We start from the raw sequence: 22,331 nt of genomic DNA, 5'->3' as shown, positions 1-22,331 counted from the left end.
TGTAATGCACAAGGGGTCCTGCGACAGGTGAGGGGAAGGGGAGAGATGTGGGGGCAGGTTCCAGAAAGGTCTGTGAGCTCATGCATAGAGCACACACCTAGTGGCTGCAAAGATTGTTTTCAGGTTCAGGGTTCGCTTCTTTGTACTTGTGTGTGATCACGGGCAAAGTGCTTGACCCCGCGGTCCGTTCTCGGCTGGTACACCAGCTCGTGGTCCCCCGTGTATATTGTGTCATAAGGCATCCGTGAAACAGGTGTACCAAGTTACAGCTACCTGTGCTAACCACACGTGGGGCTCTGCTACGGTGCAAGGTGACGACCAGCTTCCTTCTGTCACCCCTCTGCATGCAGCTCCACTGCAAACCCTGTGTCGGGCTTGTGGGGCGGGAGGTAGAAAGCTGAGCCTTGTGTCCTGGGTGTGGAGCCCGTACCAGGAGCGGGGCCGGGATGGACACGTTCCCGGTGGGTGACCTCTCTGCTCTGCCTTTCTGCCCATGGGGGCTTGGGCCCTGGCTTGGTGGGGGTCGCACTGTCTTGGGCGCTGAGCCTGTGGTGCTCAGTGGGCATCACTTACAGGAGCAGGTGGGCCTGTGGCTGACCCGGCTTGCAAAGTGCCGCGGTGGGGTAAGGTGGGTCTCGTTCACCTTGGCCGCGTTGTGCAAAGTGGCAGAGCTGAAAACACTCAGAAGGGGGCAGCTGTTTGTTGCAGTGGGTTACAAATAAGAGAACCTACCTTGGAGCAGCTTCAGCTTGCAATTGTAGGGACTGTGCTTTCCAGAGCTCCTTGCCATGCCAGACTGCTCGGAGCCTGGGTCCCATCCCCAGGCTCTGTCTCTGCCCTGCCCCAGCTGCTCCCACATCTCTGAGTGTGCTGGCTTATCCGCTCCCCACTCCATGGTGTATAGTGAGGAACAGAACCGATGAAACCAGAGAACCGATGAACCAGAGAAACAGAACCAATGGGATGTGCATGGGTATATGGGTGAGGGGCTTTAAGGAACTGGCTTACGTGATTGTGGAGATGCATGTCCAAAATCTTCGAGGCAGCCAGCAGGCTGGGGACCCAGGGAAGAGTTGCAGTTCAAGTCTGGCGGCTGAAATCATCTGTCCTCAGGGATTTTTCTCTTAAACTCTTCTTCGCTTCAACTGATCAGACGAGGCCCACCCACATTACGGAGAGTAGTCTTACTCAGAGGTCACTGATTTAAATATTACTCTCATCTAAAAAATATTTCATAAAGGGGTGCCAGAGTGGCGCAGTCAGTTAAGCATCTGACTTTGTTTTCCCCTCAGCTCATGGTCTCAGGGTCTTGAGATCAAGCCCTGCATCCTGCTCTTTGCTCAGCGGGGAGTCTGCTTAAGACTTCCCTGCCCCTTCACACTGTGCGCTCTCTCTCTCTCTCTCTCTCAAAATGAATAGATCTTTAAAAAAAAAAAAAACCTTCACAGAAACATCTAGAATTATACTTGACCCAATACCAGCGTCCTGGCCAAGCTGACACGTCCAAGTTCCCATCAGAGTCTCTGGAGCACATCGCCTTCTGTTTTCTGTCCTTCCTTCTGACATTCTCTGGGCTTGTGTCTGCGTCAGGCCTTCTCTGCAAAGACCAGGCTCCCCTGGCTGTCAAGTCCGTCGAGGGCAGAGGAAGGCACCTGGAGGTCAGCAGGTACATGCTCCATAGGCCTCTTCCTGTGAGCCCATCCACGTGGTGTGGGCCTCCCGGACCCCTGAGCAGGCCAAGGCCTCTGTCCATGTTGGGCGCCATTCGGCTCCTGTGTCTTTCACCTCTAGAATTTTGGGGAAGGGAGAAGTCCTGATCCACTTGGTTAGGGCTTGGCGTCCGCCTGTGGTCTGGCCCGCTGAGCCCAGAGCAGTGGGGTCATGCTGTGTGGCCCATCCACACCAAGGGGCCCGCGAGCCAGGCATAGGCTCCATAGCTGAGTCCTGTCAGTGCAGACCATAGAGACGCAGCTGGATGGTGGCTTCACGGTGCCCAGGGAATGTCAGCAAATACCGATTCGCGTACTATGTACGGTTCCTTCCGGGATGCACAAGCTCAGTCATGCTCCCGGCCTTCGCCGGGTCGTGTGGACTTGTGTGAGTGTTGGGAGCTGATCCCCAAGATGCCCATGTGCCTGTCCCCCTCGCTGCTGCTGCTAACGTCCTGCTCTGTTCTGTTTTCTCGCGGTTGGCCTGTACGCCCAGAGGATGACGTAGACCTGGAAGCCCTGGTGAACGATGTGAACGCGTCACTGGAGAGTTTGTACCCATCCTGTAGCATGCAGTCGGAGACGGCGCCCCTGCTCCAGAACGGCCAGCACGCCCGCAGCCAGCCGCCACCCTCGGGGACAAGGTCCCTGCAGACGCCACGTTCCCAGCCTGTGCACATCCTCGCCGTCAGGTGGGACCCGGGGCCTGGAGGGGCTCGTCTCTGGGGATGGGATGTGACACGGCTCTCCGCAGGGTCCGTAAGTTCATTTTCTCTGTCCAGCTCGGCCCTGAGGGCTTGGACCTGGCACCCGATTCGGTTTGGGCAACGTCCATGGAGCACCTGCTGGGTGCCGGGGGAGGGAAATCCTCGTAAGAGAATGCTCTGGAAATAAGGAAGGAAGGACCCGGGGTGGTCTGTTGGGGGCTCGAGGACCTTACTGCCCACAGTGGGGTCTGGGGGCCTGGAGGAGGGGCATGCCACGGGGGGTTCACTGCCGGAGACACAGCCTCTGGAAATTTGGGGCTGGCGGGCAGGGCTTCTGGGAAGCAGAGTGGTATTCCTCACAGGTGGCACATCTCTGATTTGGGTGTCGGCGGGTGAGTTGGAGCTGGGGGAAGAGATTTTGTGAGTGGAAGGGATGATCCCCGTTGTCTCAGGTGGCCAGATTTGCGCCCTTTCCTTGGCGGACTGATACTCCCTTGTAGGTACCGTGTTTATCCTTTCGTGCTAGGGAGACGCAGGCAGCATGCTAAGTAACCAGGCCTGCCACAGGAGGACAGATGCCACGGGATTGCACGTAGGGGACGCATCCAAGGTAGTCAGACTCCGAGACGCAGAGAGTGGGAGTGGTGGAGGCCAGGTCTAGAGGGGAGGGGGGTGGGAGAGAGGGGACAGAGCGTCCCAAGTGCCGTTTCTACAAGGGTAACGGGTCCAGGGGCTCTCCTGCAGCACAGAGCCCACATTTCCCCGTACCCTGGTGTGGTGTAGACTGAGAACCTGGCTGAGAGGGAGGGGCTTCCAGGATCCCAGCAGAGAGCAGAGAGGGGGCGTCGCTTCCGCAGGCTGCTGGTGTTTGGCAGGCGACCCTGGAGATGGGTCACGCCACGTGCTCATGTCACACAGTCATCCTGCTTTCCAAGTGTCGATCACATCTCCACACAGGGGGTAGACAAAAGATGACCCTGACAGGTGGGGCCACCTTCCTGAAGGCCTCTTTGAGCCGTTCGAGGGGCGAGACAGGGAAGGATTTGAAGAGGCGAACCAGGATGTTGGGTTAGGGTTTTGATAGATCCTTCAGCCTGGTGTTGGGGGGTGGGTGTTGGCCGGTTAGGGTACAGCTGACTTGGAGGCTGTTTCAGGGACCAGCTTAAAGATGCTGGTGTCCCGAAGCAGATACAGAGGGAGACAGATGGGAGTCGTCAGCACTTAACTTCAGGGGGCGGTGGGGGACGGCCTGAGAGGTGAGCGTGTCTCTGCCCTGTCTCGAGGGCGTGGCCCGAGCAGCCAACGCCACAGCTGCTGGGAACGGGGTGCTGAAGGCATCACGGGCCTTCTGGGGGGAGAGGTTGTGAAACGGAGCTGAGAAGCTCTCTGGGGCTGCCGGCCAGTCCCTGTGGGCCCTGGAGGTTTACAGGTGAGGATGGAGGGATGGGAATGGGCGAAGAAGCGAGGCCTCCCTGGGCTTTCTAGTGCAAGGCTGGCGTTGCCCTCTGTCTTGGGCCTCGGTCAGGTTGGGGTGCTCGTGGCTGCTACCTTCTCGGCACTGCATCTTCCAGGGATCTCACTTCCTCTGCTTGGGGGAGAAGGGGTGGGGTCGTCTCTGCTTCCAGAAACTTCTATAAGGCTCTTTTTTTTTTTTAAAGATTTTATCTATTTATTTGACAGAGATCACAAGCAGGCAGAGAAGCAGGCAGAGAGAGGAGGAAGCAGGCTCCCTGCTGAGCAGAGAGCCCGATGTAGGGCTCGATCCCAGGACCCTGAGACCATGACCTGAGCTAAAGACAGAGGCTTAACCCACTGAGCCACCCAGGCGTCCTATATAAGGCTCTTTCTGGTCTGACATCCCCGGGGTTCTGCGGACAGGCTACCCTTTTGCCCAAGGCAGTCTGCTCTGTCTCGGGCCAGCAGGGTCAGCACAGAGCAGTCTGCAGGGGTGGTCGCCTGCCCCTCGGCCTTTGGCCTTTCCCTGCCTCTCGCTCCTGGTGTTTTCATCCCACTCTATTTCCTGGGGCATCACCCTTGTGTTCTTGGCCCCTGTGCAGTCATCTACGAAGAGACGCACTTTCCTCCTGTGCGCTTCTCTGGGAGTGGGTCTGTCAGTCACGTGTCCAGAGAAGCCTGGAGTAGGGAGCCCCTGGGAAGGACGGTCACAGCCCGCACAGCGGTCGCACCCGAAGCTGAGTCAGGGCAGAGGATGGACAAGGAGGCCCAGGCCCCTGAGTGGCCTGAAGCCCTTGAGCCTAAAGTTTGGGCCACATTCTGCCCTGGGGCTGCCTGTGCAAAGTCCCACGGGCGGTGTCTGGGCAGGCACGCACCACAGGGCAGCAGACACTCTGCCTGCAGCAGAGTGGACACCCGGCCTCAGGCCTTACCTCTTCTCACTTCTCTCAAATAAGTAGCATTGTTTCTTACCTTCAATTGTGTTTAAAAAATGGGGTGACCAGTATGGGATACCCAAAGATTTTTTTTTTTTTTTGGTAAGTGAGGCTTTTTGTGGCGCACTTCCTGTGTGTGCTGCGCATCTTCCATGTGTGCTGAGCACTTCCTGTGTATGCTGAGCACTTCCTCTGTATAGTTCCTGTTGAATCCTCATTTGTTAGCTGGCAAGATGGCCAGTATATCTCTCAAGGTGGGTGGTGTGGTGGCCCTCAATGCCCAGTTCACAAAACTGAGACCCTAGGCGTAGTGACTGGCCCCCACTTAGTGAGGGGGGAGTCCGGAGGCAAACCCAGCCTGAGGGGCCCTGAGGAGCTCCAAGACCTACTGGGCCTGGCGCTGTGTGGGAGGCCCATGGAGTGGGGTGTGCATAGCCAATGGGGACAGGTGCTGAGCAAAAGCTGGGGACGGCAGAGAGGGCTTCCTGGAGGAGGTTACCTCCGGGGTCTCCGTTCCTGGAGGAGTGTACTACAGGGACAGCAGCGGGCAGCGGACGTGTTCCAGTCGGGCAGATGACAGAGCACAGGCCTGCCATTCTCCTCCCCATCCCCGACCCCGACATCCCTGCATCTTTGCCCCCTTTCCATGTCTCGGTTTTCAACTACAGAGGGACGCAGCCTCCAGAACAGGGACTGTCTCCAGCTCCGTGTAATGTCTCTTAGTTTTGCTTCGCACAGTACTTGTGAACTGCCATAAAATCAGCATGGGACTCTTCTTCTCCTTTTAATTTTTAAGAAAAATTTACTGACGTGAAGCTCACATAACAGGAAATGAACCGCTTACAGCGTACGATTCAGGCGTTTTTAGTACTCTCCCAGGGTTGTATTCCCACCACTTCTCCCTAGTTCCAGAAGGCCCCCACCCCTCCAGCAGAAACCCCTTGCTCAATGCTTAGTGTCTCCACACTGCCCCTTCCCAGGGCCCCGCGGCCACCCACCTGCATTTCCATTGCTGTGGATTTACCTGGTCTCGCTATTTCGGCGGAAGGGCATCCTCGTTCACTTAGCATAATGTCTGTTTTTTCCAAATAAGGACTTATTTTTGAACGATGGGTTTTGGATTCAAAGGTACACTGGAGAGAAATCCAGAAGTATGTCCCGTGTGAACCACACACGCACGGCCTCCTGCACTATCCACGTCCCCCTCTGGGTGGTAACTTTGGTACAGTCAAAGTTCCCCAGGAGTGTCGGCCCCCAAAGGCCACTGTCAGCATCGTCTGTCCTGGGGGTGTGGACAGATGTGTAATGACCCAAATCCATCCATATGCTACCATGTAGGATAGTCTCACTGCCCTAAACGTGGCTTTTAACATTTCTCACAACAGCCTGTTAAGAGATGCTTTTGCTAAACTCTAGGGGGTTAGAACGTTGGATCTTGTATATAATAAAACTCTCATGCTTTGGGTTTGTCACTGGCTAGGGGTCATCCTTGGGCTGGAATATATTGACAAGGGGCCCAACTTCATGTCCCCTGCTCCGGCTCTGGGAAACAAGGTCCACGTGTCAGCCAGACACTTTGCTAGGACAGAGGCTGGTACGGGAAGAGAGGGCACATCCGCTTTCTGGTATGTTTGTCGAGCCCCTGGAGAAGGGCCACCCCGCACCCCAGGTCAGACCACCTTCTGGCTGTGGGCGTGGTCGTGCTGTACGTGGGCGTGTCCTGGTCCCTGGGAAGGCCCGGCAGGTCCCTCCGGCGTCAGGATCAGGTGGTAAACAGAGAATGTGTAAAGTGATCACGGTGCATTGCTCCGGTGGCAAACTCCTGAGAAAGTGAATGCATCGTTAGTTTAGTTGAACTGTCGAAGGACTGCACCAATTCCTGGAAGACAAGGCCAGCGCCAGGGCTTCCTGAGACATAGTTTTGGCAAGGACTGGGGATGCTGAGCGGCATCTTGGGCTGTGTTCCCTTTCTGCAGGTGGACGCCTGGACACTGGGCAGCCGTGTCCTCCGCTCCCAGGAGAGCCTGGCGGACAGGGTAGAACCCGGGGGCAGGAAGCAGACTGGCTCTTTGCTGTCGTCTCTGCTTTGACTCTGAACTTGATTCTTCCGCTGTTTTCATACTTGCATCTGATTCATCTCGATGTAGGTGTTTGGCGTAGTTGTTGGAGAGGTGGGTTTTGCATTTTCGGGAGGACATGCCCGAGCACTGGCAGCGTCTATGTGGTGGTGCCTGGCACTGTGAAGTGGGGTGCTGTGGGGTGTTTCTGAGCAGACGCAAACCCAGGCCTTCATGCTCTGGGGAGGTAGCGACACGGAACACTGAGTCCCAGTGCAGTCACGATCAGCCACCTTGTATAAATAAGCAGTTGTTCCGGGACACCAGTGAGGACACACAGAACCGCGTCTGGTGCCTTTATGTGTTTGGAGAAGTGATCCCTTCAAAGGCATCGGGAAGAGGGGTTCTCCTGGAAACGCTCCTACACCTCTTCATACATCGGTGTTCAGGGAAGGAAACCCATGAGTTGTTTGGAGAGAACGCCTGGTACAGGCCCTCTGGGGGACATCATTTGGGATATAAGCGTGTTCACAGTGCTTCTTGCCCCCAGATGTTTAATGAGGGAGGGAATCTGGACCGTTTGAGTCTGAGAAGGGCAGCTTTAAAAACAAAACAAAAACAGGGGGCTCCTGGGTGGCTCAGTGGGTTAAGCCGCTGCCTTCGGCTCAGGTCATGATCTCAGGGTCCTGGGATCGAGCCCCACATTGGGCTCTCTGCTCAGCAGGGAACCTGCTTCCTCCCTTCTCTCTCTCTGCCTGCCTCTCTGCCTACTTGTGATCTCTGTCTGTCAAATAAATAAATAAAATCTTTAAAAAAAAAACAAAAAAAAAACAAAACAAAAACAAAAAAACAAGACTTCCCATCCTGGTACCATACATGTAGCAAAATGGACCATCCCAGCTGTGTTGAAGTGAACAGGTGCCCAGTGCCTCGTGTACTGCCGGTGTTGTATATGTGTCTCTAGGACCTGCTCATGCAGCAGTGACACTCTGTCCGTGACCCAGAAGCTCCCCGTCCTGCCCCAGTCCCTGACAGTGACCATTGTCCTAGCCAGGGGCTTAGCGACCCCACATGCCTCACAGAGCTGGACTGTCATAAGATCTGTCCTTCTGTGACTGGCTTCCGTCACCCAGCACCATGTCCTCAAGGTTCATCCCTGCTGTAACACATGTCTCAGCATTCCTTCCTTGGGCAGGCTGATTTGTGTCCCCTTGTGTGGATGGACCACGTTTGGTGTCTGTTCACACTTCCATGCACACTCGGGTTTGACTGTTGGAACACGTCTTGCTGTGACCCTGGGATCAAGGTGTCTATTTGAGCCCCTCTTTAGTTTTTTGGGGGGCACATCCCCAGAGGTGGGATCGTTGGATTGCTTCGGGGATGACAGCAAACCCTTAACGAGCGGTTGTGTCTCTCCTCCCAGACGCCTGCAGGAAGAAGACCAGCAGCTCCGAACCTCGTCTCTGCCGGCCATCCCCAACCCTTTCCCTGAGCTCTGCGGCCCTGGGAGCCCGCCGGTGCTGACGCGGGGCTCCTTACCTCCAAGCCAGGCTGCTGCGAAGCAGGTGAGCGCGCGCCCCCCTTCCAGCACTAGGCCGCCTGGCTGTGGGGTCAGGACGGATGTGCCGGCTCTTCCTTCAGGAAGAAGGGAGGGAACGTGTTGGATCTTTTGCTTCTTTTCCTCTTGCTGCCTTTCCTTTGGCCTTAGGAAACTTTTTGATCTGTTGGCCAGAATTCCATTTGTTAAGTCAGGGATGTATCCATGTGTTTCAGAAAGAGTCTCATAAGAAGGATAAAAAGTAACAATTTGTTACCTAGAGATGAATATTGGTTCTCTGACAAAATCCTCCCCCCCCCCGCCCCCCCATCACATCATCTTCACTGGCTGGGATCTCTGGATAAATGAAGTGTTTCTCGGGCACCCAGACTTCTGCAAGTGGGAGAGTTTCCATGTGGTACTCCTGGTCTGGAATAGGGTCTGAGTAAGGCAGAAAAACCTGACTCAGAAGATGGCAGCCACCTCCTTACACTAAGAGTTTCTGCCTTACAAGTGGGATTGTGCGCTGCGTGTATCAGAGCCGTTTCCTCCAGGAGGAAACCGGGACGCAGACAGTGTGGTGACCTACCCAGGGTCAAAGCGTCAGTAGCTGGCTTGCCAGAGAAATCGGCTGGCAGGTCCATCTCTCCAGAGTGGCATGGCCTGGGCCTCGGTGGGTTGCAGGCTGTGGAGGGAAACCCAGTCTTGCTGTGGTGTGGGCAGTGGTGGCATAAATATGATAATGATGACGGGAACGTCTGACATTCACGGAGTGACCCCTAGAGGCCATATTTTCCATATTTTTCAATGAAGTTTCCATATTTTAATTTACGTATTTGTTTGTTTATTACCCAAAACACTCCTAAGAGTTAGGTACAAATGTTATCTCTATTTCCCAGTTGGGAAACAGAAGCCCATCTGTGAGTGATGGGGGCGGGTGGGACCCCAGAGCAAGCGGGGGATGGGCAGGACCCCAGAGTGAGTGGGGAGGCGTGGACAGGACCCCAGAGTGAGAGGTGGGGCTAGGAGGGACTCCAGAGGGAGCAGTGGGACCCCAGAGTCAGCAGGAGGTAGACGGGACCCCAGAGCGAGCGGGGGGGGCGGGGCAGGACCCCAGTGTGAGTGGGAGGGCTGGTGGGATTCCAGAGTGAGCAGTGGTGCTAGGAGGGATCCGAGAGCAAGTGGCAGGACCCCAGAGCGAGCAGCGGGGCAGACGAGACCCCAGAACTAGCAGCGGAACCCCAGAGCATGCGGCGGGGCTGTCGGGACCCCAGAACTAGCAGCAGGACCCCAGAGCGAGCGACAGGCCTGTCGTACCTGACAGTAGGATCCAGAGCCTCTGATTTTAGCCATTAAACTATTGTTTCCTCGGATCTTGATGGTCTTTATTTTTAGTAAGTGTATTTCAGAATGAACTCTCTTTGCCTTTTCTGCTGGAACCCCCTCTTTATTTCCTCTGTACTTTAACATCCCCAAGCCTGATGTGCCAGGGTTCCCTGCCCTCTGCAGACTCCCCACCCCGTGCCGTGTGTGGCTACGCTTGTGGAGGGAGGCATGTCCCTCCCTCTGGGCTCCTGAGCAGCACGGCTCCCTTTCTGACCTCGTGCCTCCCTGGGCAGGCTGCATGGTTCCACCATTGACACTGGGAAGGTGAGGTAACTGTCCCTGTCTGGAAGCCAGTGCTGGCTGGACTATAGCTCTTTGTCACATGCCTTCAGGACATCTGGGATGTCTGCCTCCCTGGTGACCTTCTGCTTCAAGGAAGGGTCTAGACAGGCCGTCTGTGGACTGCTCACTGAGCTTGTTTACAGCCTTACCCATCCTAAAATAAGACCAGGAAAATTTTATCTGGCTCTCACCATGGTTGGCAGGAAAGTGGGCCTCCACCCCCACGGACTGTCCAAGTCTGTAAGCAGAATCCGGAAACTCAGGAATTCTGCCTGCTGTTTTTCTTGGGATCAGAGTGTCTGCCCTGGTGTCTGCCTTCCCACTGCCCCATTTTCCCCCGCCCGCTGGACCTGGCGGGCGCAGGACGGGTGGCCGTGCTGGTGGAGAGTCCGTGGTCCTCGTCAGGTCTTACTCAGCTCAGACGGATGCCGCTCATCCACACCGGGCTCTGACCTTTGATCTTAGGAGCTGTGTGTCACTGGTGCAGCGACCGGTGGCGGCCCCCCAGCCTGTGAGGGCGTGGCTGTTATGGTCGCAGGAGGTAGGGCCCCTTCTCCACACTTGCATGCTGTTCTCTCTCTCTTTGCACCAAGTCCAAGGGAGCAGCTGGATCCGCCTCAGGAAGGTTCCCTGGAGGCAGTAAACCATGCTCCTGGAGGCCCCTTATGCTTCCTCGTTCACTGGGCAGCATGCGGCCAGTGTGGGCGAAGAAGAAAGCCTCTTACCTCTCTTGTAGGAAGCTGGCTCAGGACAGTGAGGCGTCAGAAACAGCCTCTTTCTGTCCTCGAGTCCGAAGGGGAGGCAGGAGCGAGGGAGGCTGGACTGGCCGTGTGCACGGACCGGTTCCTGCCTGCGACACTGCCTGCCCTACCACATTCTTCCCAGACCCTCTTGCAAACCGGGCCAGCAGCCTTCCTTCCCCTGCCTGGGTGTCCTTCTGCAGGGAAGCTTGCTGGCTGCCCGCCGTGCTGTCCATGCACCCCAGCTCCACAGAGCTGCTGCCCTGCATGGGGCACCACCCGCCTCCCACAGGGAGGACACCCAGCTGGCGGGACAGCCGGCTGAGGGTGGCAGGAGCGCTGATGAGGCTGCGGGCTCCTAGGCATGTTGTTCTGTCGTCTGTCCAGCGCGGCTCCTCCGTGGACGTGTGAGCTGCAGGATGGCTGCTGGGAAGGATCAGAAACCCTCAGTGGCCGCCCCACATCCTCCCCCCTGGGGCATCCATGGGGTAGATGCCCCGGTCAGGCTGTGGACGTCCTCCCATGCCGACCCCACTGTAGCCCATCCTTGCCTGAGCCAACTGGGGTCCACACTACGGGAGCAGTGTTGTGGGCTGTGTGTGCCCCCACCATGAGAGGTCATGTGGCATCTGCACCTGCATGGGGATGTGTGGGAGGTGGGGCGCCCATGTGGGATCACTGCCCTGGTGGGAAGGAGCAGGGCTGTGGTCTGCAGCAGGTGGGAGGAGGCCACCCAGGAGCCAGGAAGGGGCTCTCGGCAGAACCTGACCCACCAGCACCCTAATCGCGGACTCTCAGCCTCTGGAGCTGGGGGTGCCACCTGCCCTTTGAGCCCCACTTGTGGAGCTGTGTTATGGTGGCCTGAGCTCGTGGAGAATGCACACTTGCACTTGGCTCCCGCCACCGGAAGCCTTAACCGGGCAAAAGTTCCCTGCCATGCCTGGATTCGAAATCACTGCGAGCACAGGGCTGCTGACAGCCCAGCTGTCCTTTCTGCCCAGCTCTGCGTCCCTGCCCCCAGACCTGGGTTCCTGACTCTGCTGTCCCCCGTCCGTCCCCTGGCTCTGCCCGTAAAGGGGCAGATCTGTGGTGCTCCCCGCACCGCTGACCCCCGCCCCCACGCTGCTCCCACAGCCCCGGTCCCACCCTGGTTCCACACCAGCCTGGCCGGGTAGCACCTGCCTTGCACCTGCTCCCAGACCCGATCAGCAGAAACCGGGGTCGGGATGGGGGAAACTGCTGAGTCCGCAGCCCGGCAGCTGGACTCTGATCGGGAGTCGCCTGCAGCCCATGAACCCAGTGCCCCTCGGAAGCACAGCGATGGCGGCCTCTGTGCCTCCCGCGGGGTCCTCCCAGGCCTGCGGGGTTTCAGTCTCGTGAGCAGTTCCCGGGGTCGCCTTAGACTCAAGTTTCTCAGGCGTCCTGCCTGTTCTGTTGTGTTATGCGGATTTGAAAGCAGCCGCCTTTGGTGTGTTAATATTTTTTGAGGTTTTATTTATTTATTTGAGATGGAGGAGGGAGAGAGAGAGAGACAGAGAAAGCATGAGAGCACAGAGGGAGAGGGAGTAGCAGGACTCTGGGAGCATGACCTGAGCCGAAGGCAGTCGCTTACCTGCCTGAGCCCCCGAGGCGCCCCTGCTTGTTAGTATTTTAAACCAGAGTCTACTGATGGGCACGTAGCTTTATGGCTTCGCCTGTAACAAGAGCACGTGTGGGCCTCTTCACCCACGGACGGAAGACGGTTGTGAAGCATGGTTCGTGTCGGGAGAAGCACCCACTTTGCCCTGTGAGAGTCTGGAACCCGTGGCTGCCCCCACGTGTGGAGTCTTCCCGGCGGATCACACACTGACCAGTGATTCACGTCTGAACTTACAGCCCTGGTGAAGGATGTCATTCCATTTTTTGCCAAACGACGCGAAACGTACCCGAACAACTTGATGAAGTCGTGTAATGACATGTCATCTCGTAGTCACAGAAACACAGATGCCTGAGAACCGCTCTGAGCGATAACATTCTGTCCCCTGGAGGGTCGTGAAATTCAATTAATATCAGAAAGTGAAATTTTGTGGTGAAAATCAGCAAGGCATGTTTAACTGAGTTGTGACTCATTTGGAAAAGACAGGCAGTCACATGGTCAGAGTGATTGTTAAGCTCGGATCGTGAGCCGTGACCCCGCATCAGGCTGCAGCCCCATCCTGTGGTCTAGACCAAGTCTTCGCCCGTTTCCTGCGACGTTCCCTTTGCCCTCGGTGCTGCGTGGACCCAAAGAACCTTAGTTTTTCTTTGTGTCTTGCTAAACTAAGTGTTTCAGACCCTCTGGAATATTCTCCTCAGGTCACGGCTGCCATGTGTCTGCCACAGTTTGGTGCAGCGTGCGTTTATCTGACAGCAACTATGAGTGCCTGCTGTATACCTGGCCCAGTGCCGATCATGAGGGTCCAACAGAGGGGGGCGGCGCCTGCCCTCTGACCCACAGGGGCCACTGCATCCCCTTGAGCTTCAGCCAGAGCCGAGGACCTGGAGAGAGGCTCAGCAGGAGCTGGCTTGTCTTTCTGGCCAGGCCATCAGAATTGAGGATGTGACCCTCCAGTGGGCCTGGGGACAACCTGGGGGTACAGCATGGGGAGTGGGGAAGAGGGGAGGCTGGGAGAGTTTGGGGCCTGGCCCACGTGATCAGAGGCGAATGCCTGAAGCTCTTCCCTTCAAGGGACACTGGCAGGCGTGTCCCAGGCAAGGGGCCACAGCCTTGGACCCTGCCGCTGACCTAGAACGCTGGAGGAGAGAGGAGGTTAGTGCAGGTACCGCTGTCCGCTTGGGGTGCCGGGTGACAAGCCTCCCGCTCTCGGGAAAGCCTGCGTGCCCGGGAAGAGCTGATCTCGCAGGCTCCTCCCAGAGGCGTCCAGGCCCCATGCGCTAAGCCTCGCCCTTCCATGTTAGCTATGACCCCTCTCAGGGGCCTCTGAGGTCAGGCAGGACACGTCACTGAGGGGGGAGGCCTGGCGTCTGCCCCGCCCCGGCTGTGCTGCTGGCCCCCGTCTGGGAGGGATGACGTTAAATGGATGTGGCCCGAGTGCCGCTGGGACAGGGACCTAAATGACAGGTGCGGCTGTCCTTGCTGAGAGAGAGAAGGCCCGCGTAGATAAAGATCCTGCTGGAGTCCGGGAGGTCCGCATGGCCTTCCCAGAAAAGCGGGCTGGACCTCGCCAGCTCTTCCTGTTCCAGCTGTGCTGGTGGGCGGGTGCGGCGTCTCCCGAGCCATCTCCCTGGGGACGGGAGTGAGGTCAGGCAGGGTATCTCGCTCCTCAGGAGAGTGGGCTGCCCCAGGCACCCCCGCAGGGCTCCCCGCGCCGTAGCCCCTTCCAGAAGGCTGCACTTGGGTGACCTCCTGCCAGCCCCAGGATGGACCCCAGCCCTTCTCTCCAGTCCTCCCTGTCGGAGGCTGGGAGCAAGGAGCCTTCACAGGAGTGCCCTGTGGGAACCACCGTTGAACAGCCACGGAGTCGGGAGCGCATGTGGGTCAGGCAGGGACCCTGTGAAGTGGTCCTGGCTGGGTCACATTCCCATAGGGTCCAATGCATTTGTCCAGACGAGGGTCCCTAGAAGGCAAAAGAAGTAACTCGTCCCCGCTGTGGGAAGGACAACACTGGACAGCGGTCTCACGCAGGCCCCGAGACACGCTACCAGGAAGCCCCTGGCTGTGTCGTTTGACGTCCTTCTCAGGGTGCTTAGCACACAATGCATTTTCATGCCACTGGCCCACATGCTGCAGAAGAGATTTTCCGTGGGGGGAAACTGAGGCCCAGCAGCTGCAGTTACTTTGGCTGGAGGCGGAGGCAGGAAGTGAGCTCGGCCTGGGTGAGTCCAGAGCCCACATGCTCCCCACCTTCCCGGTGCCCCGGTGTCCGCGCCCTGCTCCGCTTCCGGGAGACCCTCTCCCACGGTCAGGCCTCCTGTGTGGGCTGGAGTGCCTCTCCAGAATGGCTCATAGTGGCGTTGGGTGCTGGAAAGGATGCTTTTGAGTCAGACGTGCTGGCGCTTGGTGCATGTTTCTGAGTAGCCCTCATTCCACCAGGGTCGGAGCAAGACAGGAGGGGCTGTCACTGCTCCCCAGTAATAGACATTGCAGAAGACAGCATCTCTAGGAACGTGGTGTGCCGGCTTTGGGGTGGGAGCTGTCAGGTGCCCGGGGCAGAGAAGGCCACTGAAGAGGCCACCTGGGCCCGGGATGCCCCAGGTAGCAGGCCGGACCCTGCGGCGTGGCCCCGATGCCACAGCACTGCCCACCATGGCTGGCATTTGCAAGGCCCCTCCCCTCAGGTCAGGGGCTTTGTCCTTCTCATGCAGATGCCTTTGGCTGCAAGAAACCAGGGGCAAGTGGCTTCTGTTGTGAGGACATTTACTCTGTCGTTATAGCGGGTCCAGGGACAGGAGAGACAGCTGCCACATGCAATCTCATTGTGTGTCACGGCCGGTGAGGCCAGGCTCTTGCGCACACCCAGAAGGCATCTCACATACGCTGGTCCCTGAGCGAGGGGCCTGCTTCTATTAAGTGGTGGAGGGGGAGACTGAGGCACTGTGGGGCAGGAAGCAGGAACAGGGAGTGTGCAGAGAAAGCTGGCTAGGGAAGCAGAGGTGTGGAGAGGTTGAGAATGGGATGGGGTGGAGGATGGGGGAGAGAGAAGAGGGCAGGAGAGCAATGCAGGGCAGCGTTGGTGAAGGAAAGAACAGGGATGTTACTGGAAATGTCTGTTTCCAAATTTAATGCGAGCCTCTGTAGTTGGGTGGAAACTTCTGGAAGGCCTTGTCAAGGATGGCCTTCCTCGCAGCCAGCGAAGTTTCCATGGCGCTGCCTGGTGAGTTGTTCCAGCAGGTTTCTCTATTTGTTGTTCAAACACAATTAATCGCACGTTTAACCCCATTTCTAACAGGGCGTGAATATTGTCTCCGTTCCGATCCCCTCTTCTCCCTTTGCTTACTTTTAAGAATTAATTTTCTGGAACTGAGTTAATTGCCCTGCATCGGGTTCTGCACGTTACTAATGATCAAAAGTGGGCCTCCCGAGGCTCTAACTACCATTTAATGAATACGCTGCTGCATTAGACCGTCTTTGGCAGGAAAAACACGCCTCCGTGGCCAAGTGCAGTTAACTTCGAGGAATGTGCCTGTGTGGACACGCCATGCCTCCTGCTTCTCCCACCTGGGCCGGGCGGCATCCTGGAGCCCAGCGCCTTCTCGTCAGCCTCCACTGCGAAGACCTCCCCCACACTGTGCAAGCCCTCTTTTTTAGCGCCTCCAAAACATGCCCACGTCACCTTTCCGGTGCCGTCAGGGAACAGAACCATTGGAACCACAGTCACAGTGATGCAACACCTGAGGGCTGGGGTCCCGTGGACTCACCCCTGAGTGGGGTGAGTGGTGGCCCCTCACTGCACTTGGATACTCAGGACAGCTGTAGGGTTGTCCTGGGACCAGGACCCAGGAGAGCTGTGCTTTGGCCCCCAGTGGGACATAGAAGATGCTGTTGTCCGATGACAGCCCCTTTACCAGGGCGAGGGTCTGTCTGTACACATCAGCTCAACTCCGTTCTCGAATGGGAAGCTGTCTTTACTCAGTGTCCCTCAAATTGGTTTCCCGGGGCACCTGAGTCGCTGTCAGTTAAGCGGCTGCCTTTGGCTCAGGCCTTGATCCCAGGGTCCTGGGGTTGAGTCATGGATGGGGCTCCCTGCTCAGTGGGGGTGTCTGCTTCTCCCTCTCCTGCTCCCCCTCCCCCACGCTTGTGCTTGCTCTCTCTCTCAAATAAAATCTTAAAAAAAAACCAAAAACCTGGTTTCCCTTTCTGTCCTGCCTTCGCTCCCCATTTTCTCGTGAATGAGGCGCAGGTGGCCGCTACCAGAGCCGGGCGCCAGCCCTGCCCCCTGCAGGAGCCCCGTCCCTCCACCCGTGCCCTGCCCCCCCTTGCATGGGGTCATCACCCACTCTCTGGCTCCTTCCTTTGCCCGTCTACCTCCAGTCAGTCCTGTGGCTTCCCTGAAAAATTTCCTAGAGAAGGAATATGAACTGACTTTGATGGTTTCTTAAAACATCAGTCTGCCAGTGAGCCTTCACTCGCCATCCCTGGACCGGTTCTGTCACCAAAGAGATTTCTGGTGTTTCTTGGTGGTCTCTGGGGGCCGTGCAGGGTCACCCCGTCTCTCCCCTTCTGCTGAGAGGCCCCAGAAGCCCAGCACCACACCTGGTGCCTCTGGGAGAGCCTGGCCCTCGGCCGTCACGGGGCTTGCGTTCCTCTTCATCTTGTCGCAGAGCGATGGTGTCCGGTCCTATCCACAGAGTGGGCCCGAGTTCAAGTCCGCAGTCTTCCTGGCACACCACAGCAATGCCGCATGCAAACAGGAATATGCCTCGCGGAGCCACAGTCATATGACATTTTCTTCCTTCCAAGCGGACATGTGAACTCAGCCAAACCAACCAAGCAGGGCCCGCGGGCGGTGTACATCCCATTGCCTCTTGTTCTTTCTGCCTTACGTGCTGCCGCCACGGAGGGCCCTGGGAGCTAGGATGCTCCGTTTGGCACCTGTCCCCTGATCCTGGTGGGGGGCGGCGTCAGCAGGCTCTGAGGTAGGGTGCCCCCTCAGAGATGTGTTAATAAGCGTGTTACGGCACTGCAGATTGGCTCAGCCTCACGAACCTGTGTCAGAATCAGACACGCTGGCAGCCCTGCGTCATGTTCGCCAGTTTCCATGGCTGCTGTGACTGTGACTCCACACATGAACCTGGGTCTCCGTAACACGGAGGCTGCGGAGTGTGTCTTCCTGGGGGATGGGCCCCCGGTCAGTCCTTCTGGAATGGAGCCCTTCGTCCCGGGGCAGCGGCTGGCCTTCCTGGTGTCCTGCCCCACCCCTTGCACATTTCCGAGCTGATGGCGAGCCTTGTACCTGCTCTTCTCGCCTGGGCTTCCTGAAATCCCCGTGACCTGAGTCCTGAGAAGAAAGCATGCAGGTCTGTGAAGGGTGGGGAGGCTCGCATCCTGTTACCTTCTTGGAGATGTGCATTTCATGCTGGGTCCTGAGGATCTGAAAATTCCTACCGGGAAGAAAGCCCTGATGATGGGAGGCAGCCCGGAGCTCTCCAGACCCTTCTGATTGCAGGTCCACTTTCTCCACAACGCGCTTCCCACGGAACCAACGTTGGGATAGGGTTCCAGATTTTCTGGAGCATTTTTCGGAGTTCTCTGGGAGTAGCACTAAAATCGAGGTGTCTCAGAGCCCTCCGGATGGCAGCCTGGGAACGGCCCCAGTGTTCAATGGGACCCGTCTTCACACGTCTGCAACCACGCAGCAGGACAGTCCTGTCAGGAAACTGAAATCCCCACCACGAGGGTTTCTCGGACTATAAATATCACTGAAAACACAAATTCCCTAAACTTGCGGAGGCCCCACGCGGGTCCTTGATCACAGCATCGACCATCCTGAGATCTCTCCAGCCGTGGGAAGCTCTGCAGAGCGAGTGTCAAACCCCCTACCTTTCCCAGGAAGACTGTACGTTTCCTCCCAACCCGAGAGTGACAGGTGGAATTCCTCGGCCAGCTAACCGGGTAGTTCTAGCTGCTGCTGCTGCTTTGGCTAGAAGTTTCATGAGGAGCAGGGGAAATTAGGAAATGGCCTTTTGGCCCCAAGTTTTTCCCATCCCCGGCAGCTCTGTCGTAAATGCCTGGGAGTGCCCTCCTCATCCTCGCTTGCGTTCGTGTTTCAAACAGCTCCGCTCGTCCAGCGGGATAAAACCTGGCACCTGGGGGCATCTGTGACTCAGGACTGCCCGTGACTGGTCACGGGGACGTGTGGTTCCAAGTGTGTCCTTAACTTCCAAGTCGAGGTAAAGTGTGTTACGACCTTATGAAGGTGGGAGTGCGCGTCAGACCTGTGGGTCTCGGGAGAGGGTGTCCCATTCCTGTGCTGCTGTAAACACTTTCTGACCCGTGACCTTCCGCGGGTGCCTCGCTGTCCGAGAACACAAATCCAACTGTTCCCATCTGTACGCAGTGTGGTTCCGCTCCCGCCCTGCTGCATGTGTTTCTTTTGTTTTTAAAATTTTATTTATCTATTTGAGAGAGAGCAAGCAGGGGCAGGGTGAGGGGCAGAGAGAGAAGCAGACTCCCTGCTGAGCAGGGAGCCAGAGGAGGGGCTCGATCCCAGGACCCCAACATCATGACCCGAGCCAAAGGCGGAGGCTTAACTGTATTCCTAGTCTGAGATCATGAGCGTTTTCTGGCTCTGGATATGTGCTGTGATACTAATTTGTGAGGGCTTGTTTATTTTGATTATTATATTCAGGAGTAGGTAAGAGTGGGTTTCAGGAGTTCTGAGGCCGGACCCGCACCAGAGCCATCACCACACCAGGCGGCCCTGTGTGCGCTCTGCTGAGAAAAGGGCTTGGGGCGGCCCAGGGCAGCACATGGTGACCCTGGAAACCTGTCCCCCGGTTGGGGTGGCCCTCTAGGCCCCAAACGGTGAACTTCCCTTGGCCGGAATTCTGTAGTGGCCACAAGAAAGGACCCCCGTGGTCTTCGCCTGCCTGAGTGGGCTTGAGCACTCATCCACTTGCTCTCCAGAACCCTGCGGCCAGCTTAGCTCCCCCTCTGGCTGGTCCCTGCAGTCTCAGGATATATGGTGATGCCCTGCGGTGACCGCAGAGTGCAGGGGGCACAGTGAAGTTGCCCACACTGCTCCACGTAGATCTCAGGGGTCCCAGGATGGATCACTGCGTGAATGGTGAACAAGGGAGGGCTGGAGAGTGGGCTGCAGTCCGACGCCTCCTAACCCGGCCGTGCTGCCTGGCTTGGACCACCACAGGCAGCCCTGGACTTGGGGCTCAGCTTTCCCTTCCTACCCCCGTCTGAACAGCTGTGCAGTCCTGCCCACCCCTCACCCGCCTCCCTGGCATGGTGTCTGGTCTGGGATGATTGCTTGAGTGGCCTGGCAGAGCCCCAAGACCGCGTCCCCGAATCACACACCTCCAGGCACGGGGACGCTTCGTGCTGCCTGCCCCTGTCCCCGCCCCCCGTCCAGCCTTCTCCCCAGTCCCAGCAAGGAAGTAAAGTCACTACCACCCTCTGTCCCTTTCATGGGCCCACCCAGCATATTTTCAGCAGCTTGTGCATCTGGGCAGTGGGTGCTGGGCCTGGGGCCAGCCGAGCTGACACAGACCTGCCCCCAGGAACCTGCAGCCTGGTGTGTGAGATGGACACCGTCTGGTCCTCAGGGGCATGTGATTGCCAGCAGGTCAGATGTGGGACTTGGGCATGGCCCTGTGCAGGGAAGCCATGAGCTAGCGTACCATCAGAATTGAAGGAGGAGGAGCCAGTCCTTGGCTTGGAGGGCAGAGAATGTTCCAGAGGGAAGGCCGTTCACGAAGGTCCTGGACATGAGTACCTAACATCTGCTAAGAATTCCATCCTAAGTACAGAAGAGACCCCACCAGGTGTTCCGATAGGAGGCTGCAGGGCAGGTTTGCTTTCTGAGGAGGTTCCCTCTGGTTTGCGGTGCTCAGGCTGGGCCACACCAGGGGTGGCAGGGGCTCAGGGGCTGCTCACGCAGCCTCGGGAGCTCATGGCCTTCCAGATGAGACGACCAAGGTGCTGAAGCTGGGGAGACTAGGCTGGGTTTGAGCCAAATCCCCAGGCTTTAGTGGTTTCTTGCTCTCCCTTAGTTGTCCCGGTCCTTGTGGCAACTGGCAGTTCTGGTTTTCCTTCTTTAAAAATAAGTCCACCTAGAGCTCCGATCTTGCTTCTAAATGTCATTCCCCACTGAGAGGATGCTGAGGGAGAACTTAAAGAGGAAGCAGGAGATTCCAGAAAACTAACTGTCCAGATGACAGATTGAAGAGCCATGACAATGGAAATGTAGCTTGTGGTCCTGGACGATGGCATCTCGAGCCCCAGAATACTGTGGTCTTTTCTATAAAGGACATTGGTGGGACGTCGGCTGCATTGGACGGAGATCTGTAAATCCACTGCAGGTAGCAGATTGATGAAGTTTCCTGATTTTGATGGTGGTGCTGTGGTTATACTGAGTGAGTGCTGTTTTTAGGGAGCACACGCTGAGCTGTGTGGGGGTAGAGAGGCCGGCCATCTGCAGCTCACCCTAACAGACAGATACAGAAAAGGGCTGTGACGGAGCAAAGCAGACGGAGCAAACATTAGTATTGGGACTCCTAGATGAAGAATATTTAGGAAATTGTGATACCAGGTTTTATGGATTTTCTGTAAGCTTACAGTTTTCTCAAGATAAAATGAGGAGAAATCCTGTTTAAAACCCAAAATATGCCTCCTGTGTGGACAGATTTTTTTCAGTGTACTTTCCCCAACCAGACAAACAGCCTAGAACACATCAGACATGCGCACGCCACACAATTCTCCGTAGTTTACACAGCCTCAGCTTTCAGTGCTCGGCTTGGGCAACAATACAGGTGCACCCGCTTGGGCCGTCTGCTGCCCGGCGGTCTCGGAGAGTCTGAGGGAGGCCCCGGACCGCCTGCCCCCAGGACCACGCGTCCAGGAGGGGAAGTTGATCAAGAACACACACGGCTTCTCTTTTCCCCATTCTTTTCAAAAGAAACGGAGGGAAGATCCGTAATTGTGTGGGCACAACGTGCCGCGTGCGTTTGTCTGTGCCGACCGCTTCGAGCTGCGTAAGCGCGTCCAAGGGAAGGCAGTTCCCAGAGCTCCGGTCCTGGGGCCTCAGGCTGTGGACGGTTCCCAGGCAGAGGAATGTGAAGGAATGGATAGACCGCGTTTCCTCGGAGGCCTGCCAGCGCCTTGATTGTGCTGCTGCTGGGGTTTGTATCGGGTCCCCAGCGCTCCGGGCTCCAGGACCCGCAGGGGCACCGTCTTGCTGTAATCACGTTGGCACCCTGTGAGCCTGAACGTGGAGATGCCCCCATGTGATGTTTTAAAATTTGTTTGGGCGGATTTTGAGGGCGGTCACACGGTGGGGGGTGGGGGGTTGGTAGGTGGGCTCTGTCAAGTGTGCGGGACGAAACGTGTGTTCCACAGGGCGGGTGGGCTGCGATGTGGTCCAGGGAGGGGAGGAGCCTTGGACTTCCAGAGCCGGCCCCGCCCTCCTCCGCGGCCCCGCCCCTCCCTGCCCTCCTTCTTCCTCCCCCTCCCCTTCCTTCTGGGCCACCTCTTCCTGGGGGCCGCGCCCTCCTCCTGCCCCTCTTACTGGGGGCCCTGCCCTCCTCCTGGGGGGCCCCTGCCTTCCTCCTTGGGATGCTGCCCTCCTGGGGACGCCCCCTCCTCCTGGGCCCCGCCCCTCCCTGCCCGCCTCCTGAAGACCCCGCCTCCTCCTGGGGACCCCGCCTCCCCCTGAGGGCTCCTCAGTCCTCCCTCAGGCTGGAAATGTACCTGGAGCCCAAGGCCTGTGCCCCTTGGTGTTTCCTTTCATTCCATGAAAATAATCACGTCTGACCTCTCGTGGGGCTGCTTGTTGGCTGTCCCGGAAGGGGGCTGCAGCCAGCAGTTTGCTAGTG

At 57.4% G+C, this 22,331-nt stretch overlaps 1 protein-coding gene across 7 annotated transcripts in view; it reads left to right on the top strand.

Annotated features, from left to right (window-relative positions):
- The window catches only part of GRB10 (growth factor receptor bound protein 10), a 174,734-nt gene that overhangs the window by 100,831 nt on the left and 51,572 nt on the right, over positions 1-22,331 (top strand). For all 7 annotated transcript variants that reach the window (XR_006820515.1, XM_046020843.1, XM_046020840.1 and 4 more), the window contains 2 exons: positions 2,206-2,401; positions 8,287-8,428. Coding sequence is in view for 6 of the 7 variants with exons in the window: in XM_046020840.1 (XP_045876796.1) it covers positions 2,206-2,401; positions 8,287-8,428 (338 nt within the window). In the remaining variant the exon portion in view is untranslated. The remainder of the gene's footprint in view (positions 1-2,205; positions 2,402-8,286; positions 8,429-22,331) is intronic.

The sequence above is a fragment of the Meles meles genome, chromosome 10 (genome assembly GCF_922984935.1).
Source record: "Meles meles chromosome 10, mMelMel3.1 paternal haplotype, whole genome shotgun sequence".
Taxonomy (NCBI): Eukaryota; Metazoa; Chordata; class Mammalia; order Carnivora; family Mustelidae; genus Meles; species Meles meles.
This window is presented reverse-complemented; position numbering and strand designations above follow the sequence as displayed.